The sequence below is a fragment of the Atta colombica genome, unplaced genomic scaffold (assembly GCF_001594045.1).
Source record: "Atta colombica isolate Treedump-2 unplaced genomic scaffold, Acol1.0 scaffold281, whole genome shotgun sequence".
Classification (NCBI taxonomy): Eukaryota; Metazoa; Arthropoda; class Insecta; order Hymenoptera; family Formicidae; genus Atta; species Atta colombica.
The window spans coordinates 332,211-339,639 of record NW_017259383.1 but is presented as its reverse complement, the minus strand read 5'-3'; the positions used below and the strand labels follow the sequence as shown (position 1 = coordinate 339,639).

Here is a 7,429-nt window from a genome sequence, read left to right as displayed (position 1 = left end):
CTCTCTCTCTCTCTCTCTCTCTCTCTCTCTCTCTCTCTCTCTCTCTCTCTCTCACTTTCTCGCAGAAGAGCTCGTTTCGAAATGGGATTAACAAGAAGGAAAATGATTGCCCCTCTTCCATTAGCAATAGCTGTTTTATATCATCCGGCAAACGAATGACAGGGGAAAATGCAATTCAATCGTTATCTTTCTCGTCTCGTGGTGTAGCGGATGACGAAGGAAGGAAAGAGATAGAAATGAAATCAAGAGCCAGGGAAGCTAGATGCGAACTAACGGTGTGAAAACGAACGAGACAATGTGTGTGTGCATCATCTTACAAATATTATGTTGACTAGAGTCTACATTATCTATACACACCACCTATTTTATCATCGACGAGTTATACGCGGGCGGCCGCACACGCCCCACCGGATCGTCCCTTTATATCCCACGGCCACTCATACCTCATTAGACGTCTATTTTTCTCTTATCCATGTAGGTACGTACACATATAATCGTGTAATATCGTAAAATACAATATAGATCGCATCTGTGCACGTACGCGACGAGGTATCGCTCTCTGTACAAATCGCCCGCGGAATTTACGAGCATTGTTTCTCTCTTTCTATGGCATTGTCTCGTTGAATCCGATTTAAAGACGGGGCGATTCCTCGTTCGCCACGTCCGCACAATTCATCTTACTCTCCGATCGCCATTCATATCATAAATATTTATATATATATATATATTTTTTTTTTCTTCTCGAATATTAGCGCGATGACTTGTGTTCGTGTGAGCTGTCACTCAGGTGCCTACCATTTCGGCGTGTACATGTATGTATGTGTAAACGTGTATGTGAGTATGTATACAATAATATCGCTTCTCGCTTCTGTTCCTTTCGGTGACTTAAGTTATTACGGCGTTAACTAAAAGACACGTTCTTTACATACATAGTAATCTCTAATTAGACGATAAATCGATAGGTGTTTTGTTCGTACGAGTTGATAATCAATCGAGACTCCACTATGGTTAATCAGATTACACACATCGATCATCGAGTATATGTATCACTTCCAATGGACAATCCCTATCTCGAAGATTGATCTGTTCGGTCCATTCCGGAAATGCGCTTGCATTATTCGCGTTGCAAGTCTCACGTAATTCGGGCGCTACCTCAAGTTTCTTGAAAGAGTATATCCCATATAGGATTTTACAATCGGCCCAGTGCTGGGCCATTACTGTTTGCCATAGTTCAGGTACTGGTTAAGTATTGGATGATAACTTGGGCCCAGTACTGCTGGCAGGTGGTACTAACCCAGTCATTTTACCCAATCATTTGCCAGTGATGGCCCAGTATTGGTTGACAGAAACCTTGGTCAGTTGACAGTCGTAGCGTTGGCTGAATGTTGGTTTCGTTGTAACTGTTGGCGACCCTATATGGATAATTCTTGTGCGAAAGAAACAGCGATACCCCTTTCCGCTGAAGATTTCTGTTTTCTCGCTTTCATGAACTCGGGAATCGATTTTCGTTCTAATTTCCCCGATAATCAGTCTTATATGGGCGTTTTTAATCATGATGTAATTCTACGATAAAGCGATTTTCTTTCTAACGAGCATGTGTACCACTCCCGCGCTGATCACAGGTGGGCTGACCAAATAGAACGTATAGTCATTATTCTTTTTCTTTCCATGCGTATTTTTCGACACTTCGACACTTTGTACTCGTTGCCTCTGCTCTCTCTCTTTCGTCCAGCGATTCTACGTCGTCCGAAGGCGATTTGGGGCGGACAATTACATTAATTTTCAATTATGTACGCACTCGCGTGTATGACGAAATGAACCTGACGCGATTCGTGAGGAACTATATTTGTTCTTTATCTGTTTTATCTTTCGTTTTCATTCCGCGACGCGAAAATCCGAATCGATTTGATAACCTTATCGATCACGGAAGAACGTCATTCGATAGTATTGACTGATATTTGTCGCGATTATTATTAAAACGGTGTCGTTACTTAATTATAATATTTCGGCAAGTTGAAACGAACTGGTTTTGAGTCTCCTGCACCCAATTGCTCATTGTTAACTTAAATGAGTAGTCTTTCAAAAAAGTAGAGACTAATTTGTACTGTACGAGTTAGGCCAAGCGACGGAACGTACACTTCGCAAAGTATCTGCGCTTTTCGACACACGATGACGAATAATCGATAAGACACATTTGTAAATCAGTACGGATGCGCAATGAGTAATATTTTTACATACAACAAAAACGCATTGGCAGATTCATGGAGAGGTCATATTCTCCACCTCCTCTTGAAGTTTTCTTCTTAAAAAAAATTTATAGCAAAATGCTATATATATTTTTAATATTTCTCAAAAGCTTCATTACAATTTTGATTTCCAAAAATATTTTTTAATTTAAGGAAGATTTAATTTTAGATATAAAAAACATAGATTTCATTATACTATACTTTTTATGCCGATATAATTTAAAATAAAACGTTTTATAAATTATACATTGAAATAATATTTTTTCACAAAGTAATAATTTAAATAATAACTTAAAATTCTGTTTTTTTTTTATATTTGAAACAAAATTTCGCTTAACGGCGCGTCAATGGCCTCTCTTTTTGGATCTGCCAAAGCAAAAGCAACTAACTTTTGTATTCTAACTTATCGATTCTTTTTCGTCATAAGCTTCGTGCCCTCCACGTAAATTTGGAGACAAACAAAAAAAAAGTATCCTGCAGATATAATGTATACGTAGTTTGTATAATTTAATTTTCATAGATGTTTCCTTCATCATTCACGCTGGCTAATCATCAAATAGGCTTTATAAATATAGGTTATGAAAATATACAATTAATTATTTGCTTAAATGTCGATTGATTTATAAACAGATTTCTCAACGACGCTAATGCTTTTGTATCAGTACATATAATATAAAAAATACGATAATTTAAAGTGAGTTTCACTTTGCTTTGTTTCATTCTTGAGTATAAAATACAGGTAACGATAAATTAAAATATCGCGATTGTCATCACCGTAAAAGAATTATATTATTTGACGTTTTTAATTAAAAAGAAAGCGTAAGCCATAGCGCGAGTTGACAACTTGTCATTTTCTGGTGTTTTTTAATAAATAATTCCGATGGAGAATTTCTCTACTTTCTTTGTGAATGTCACCAATAAAAAAAAATCCTCACTATTTTTCATAAAGAGATCGCGTTCTACGAATAACGTTGCGCGTTAGACATTATCAAAATTGTATAATCTTCTACGAAGTTGTGCGTTCGATATTACTCGTTTGCGGATATTTCGCGGACGTGAAGCAAATTGATTCGCGATTCGATATATTTGCTACGTACGTAGTTTTTTTTTATTTTCGCGTATCGAGCGGCCTACAGCGCGAAATCACTCGTTCGAACTTAATTTTAATGATTAACGATCGACGATCACGGCTGATATCGATATCGTCGTTTAAATGGCAGTAGCAAGCACGATAAGCCGTGCATTGTCGTGGCCAATGATCGTTGGCCATAAATCGAAGTGGATGAAAAACGAGAGAGGGCAGATGCTTATAAATGAATTTTCGTTATCACGCGCGACAATCGTGATTCGTATATGCGAAGCATTTCGCTCCGACGATGCACCCCCCACGCATATGTATTGTATAATAGATAAACTAAAAACACGTAGAATAATTGGATACACGTGTATACGTATATGATATATTATATATGTACACACCCATCCGCGGTAATATCGTTCTAATAATTAAGCTATCGTAATGATTCTTTGGCAACTCGGAGCTGTCCGATTTTCGACGTGCGTGTATATATATATATATATATATATATATATACACACGCGTGCACGCCCGCACCCACATACACGCACCTACACACACAGACCTACAAATTTCCTATACATGTACATATATATAATATTTTATGTAATGTGTGTGTGTGTGTGTGTGTGTGTGTGTGTGTGTGTGTGTGTGTGTGTGTGTGTGTGTGTGTGTGCATATGCGTGTGCATCTATACGTATTATGCGTATGTGTGCGCGAGCGCGCGCGCGCGCACGTGTGTTGTGTATATCGATAATTATGCAATATATATAATATATACAAAATAAGATTAAACAACATAAACTTACGCGACGGACAAGCATCGCCCGGCATGCATCGGCGGCAATTTTGTCTCTTTGTTTGGCACTGTCCGCTCGCGCGTTGGAAACCGGGTTTCCTTACCGAAATTCTTTTTCCCTTCACATTTTTTTTTCGTTTTTTTTTAACATTCACGTTAGTTGTATGTACACTAAGAAATTCGCTCGAAGATCCTCCAGCTCTCCCTTGGATGCGAACTATCATCTCCTCTGCGATGCGAGGATCAGTCTATACCAGAAGAAAGAGATTTTTCTTTTATAATATCGTATCGCATTTGCTTGAAAATTCGACGCATAACCAACACTTACCAGATTGTGATAAAATTTCCGGCGTTCGGGAATCTCGATTACAGCGGGGCCGACTTTCGCGAGGGTGCGCTGCAACCGAAGATAGGCCGGCATCATTGCGGCATCATTTTACAGCTGGGCTCCATACTGTCGGAGGGTACACGCATGCTGCCATTGGTGATATAACCATTAGCATCGACCATTACGGAGACGCCGGATGGTGGATGATTATGATAACTAATGTTTCTCTGCGATACCACCATGCTTTTTTCCGATGGTACTACATGATCGTTGCTGCCGCCGTGGGAGGAGAGGCAGGGTTCGCTCCCACGACTGCTGGACGATTCGATTGGGTGATCCACGCGTATAGGAATGCTATAGTCGGACAGATATTCGGAACTGACTTCTACGGTCGCGTATTCGCGAATGACGGATGACTTGGATGGATAATCTATCGGCATATGTTGAATCGATGAGGCCGACCTGATCTCGTTCGGGTCGTTCAGCGTAGCGACGTGTCCGTTCGCCATAGCGTATAGATCGGGCTCCGCGCGGCCTTTCGTAGACAGCATGGACTCGAGACACTGGTACAACAATATATAATCCTCCTGCGAATGATAAATAATTTGCAAAAATAAATTTTTTTTTTTAATATGACTAAAATTACGCAAAGAGATATTCTAATTTGGTGGTGGAAGGCTTACCTTCGAGCGGAAAACACCGGGTCGTTTCATGTAAAGCAGCTTCGCGAACATGTAAATATCGGCGCTTTGCTCGAATTCCAATTGTTTGTTTAACGTAGTCAACAGAACAAAGAGTGCAGCCTCGACTCCACCGTACCTAAAATGTATAACGAAATGTTTGTAGGTTGAATAATAAATCACCATTAAGAATTTGATTGCGCTCCAATTACTGCGCTTGACTCTCATTGCCAGTGTACTTCTCCTTATTTACTTTTGATATGAAATATATTCGCTTAAATAATTAAATGTCACCGCGAATTAGCAGAAATAAAATGTTCTGTACCTGTCCATTACAACGATAGGACCGTTCTGATAATCCCGATGAAAGTCCTGGATGATGCTGACGAAGGTTTTCGGATTATTATTATGCGGCCACAAACCACTTTGATTCGACGGCGCTTGAACGATTCTGGCGCTGAGTTCATAATCATCCTGTAACGATCGAACCGCCACTTCTAGCAAGATCGTCCCATTCACGGTCTCCTTTGTACCGCAGAGTCGTACTCGGAACGTCTCGGATTCGAGATCCTTCCCTTCGAAGGGCCAAAATTCTGGATACTCCTCCTGTCGGATAACATTCTTTATTACAAAATCGCATTTCTTTTACTCCTTAAAACAACTCCGTTTTATTCAAGATGTACCTCGTCGCATTGAGTTAACATGACAATAGTCTGCGCATTGTGGTCCCACATCATTTGCCAGAACTCCATTATGGTATTCTCCATCGGATGTTGCGTTATAATAAACTCCCGATTGCGTTGAAAACCTAAAAGTACCAAATAAATATTTTGTCATCGTTTACAGGAATTTAGACTATGATTTGATACGAACAAATCCATGATTCATTACCTGAAACCCATGTCGCGTTTATATAGTCGCTTCCGTCGACGCCTGGTTTCGGCGTTAGGTGAACGCGCGCATTCTCGATAGGGATAATGTCCATGTTACGATTCTTGTGGACGTTGCACGCTTTGGTGGCAGATACGAGATTGAAGTCCTTAGGTTTCCATGACGTTACCAACTATAGAAGCGACGAACAAGATTAGATTAGATAATTTCATGTTCGGATATTGGCAATTCTAAGGATAAATCAGTTATCAGTACCTTGTATTGAGCTTCGATGTTGTTCCACGCGTCAGTCTTGTTATTTGATGGACACAGCATATCTTGAATATGCTTTATTAAGTTATTGGAGTCGATGTTGGTCTCGCCGCTCTCGATTGCCTCCTGTAGAGCATCGTGAATAAAGATGTACTGCTCTTCTGTCTGAACCAGGAAGTTTCTCTGAGTACGGATGTGCTTGAGGAAACCGAATACGTTAATCTCGTCCTTGGCTTTAGCTTGCTTCAGCATAGCATCGATCACGATGTATGTTCCGGTACGTCCGACGCCAGCGCTGAAATAAAATAATAATTTCATATATCAAATAGATAGACCTTTAAAGATAAAAATATTTAATCCTTTATTTAATGTCACATACGTTTTGTTACAAGTACAACATACATAAAAATAAACATATTATAACCATACATTTGTCTATCGAAACGTCAGACATTAAGAAATATAATGCTAACAAATAAATGTATCTTTTCGTTCTTTATTAAGAAAAAAAGATGTAATATATAAAGTAAAAACAATTCAAGTATGCTATACCAAGAGTGGCATCAAAGAGTAAAAACGGTTTGAAGGATCGAATTAATGTTTCTGTTGTATTAAAATGCATTTTTCACCTGCAATGAACTACAATAGGTCCAGCCTCGGGCGGATTAGCGTTGGACGATTTGCGAATAAAACTCAGAACGGGTAATGGATGATCGGGCACGCCATGGTCAGGCCAGCTGGTGTAATGATACTGCCATATAGTGCGCTCACCCATATTGGTCCCATTTTTCTTCTTCTTGATCTGCTTAAAAATCAAAAAATTTCTTGTTGAAAGACTTATTCGGTTATTGGCTCTTGATTTCACTACGGTACTCTTTTTTTTTATGTTTTTATTCCTCTTTTTGAAGAATGTTTTAAATGCATACGTTTTATTTTTAAACATATACCTTTAAATGTCGAATTTGGAGAGTACGGATGGTGTACGTGGCCATAATGTCCTCCCTCACTAAAGTTACTTGAATGTAACCGTACGTTTCAGTCCCTTCCTTGGGCCAATACATATCACATTTCCTCTACAAGTACAACAATAATAATCCATAAGTAATTATAATTCAATAAATCACAGATTTCTACGATTACAGCAAGCCAAGCATT

At 39.1% G+C, this 7,429-nt stretch overlaps 1 protein-coding gene across 3 annotated transcripts in view; it reads right to left on the bottom strand.

The window, feature by feature from the left end:
• Nucleotides 1-3,858: 3,858 nt before the first annotated feature.
• Nucleotides 3,859-7,429, bottom strand: part of LOC108689926 (tyrosine-protein phosphatase 99A) — an 80,845-nt gene continuing 77,274 nt past the window's right edge. For 2 of the 3 annotated variants that reach the window (XM_018196907.1, XM_018196905.1), the window contains 9 exons: nucleotides 7,222-7,347; nucleotides 6,904-7,076; nucleotides 6,278-6,569; nucleotides 6,023-6,194; nucleotides 5,815-5,939; nucleotides 5,457-5,737; nucleotides 5,135-5,270; nucleotides 4,452-5,038; nucleotides 3,859-4,371 (listed from right to left, as the gene is read on the bottom strand). In XM_018196907.1, coding sequence (XP_018052396.1) covers nucleotides 4,544-5,038; nucleotides 5,135-5,270; nucleotides 5,457-5,737; nucleotides 5,815-5,939; nucleotides 6,023-6,194; nucleotides 6,278-6,569; nucleotides 6,904-7,076; nucleotides 7,222-7,347 — 1,800 coding nt within the window. In that variant the 3' untranslated portion in view covers nucleotides 3,859-4,371; nucleotides 4,452-4,543. Of the gene's footprint in view, nucleotides 4,372-4,451; nucleotides 5,039-5,134; nucleotides 5,271-5,456; nucleotides 5,738-5,814; nucleotides 5,940-6,022; nucleotides 6,195-6,277; nucleotides 6,570-6,903; nucleotides 7,080-7,221; nucleotides 7,348-7,429 lie in introns of all 3 variants that reach the window. The other variant, XM_018196904.1, reaches the window with a different exon arrangement.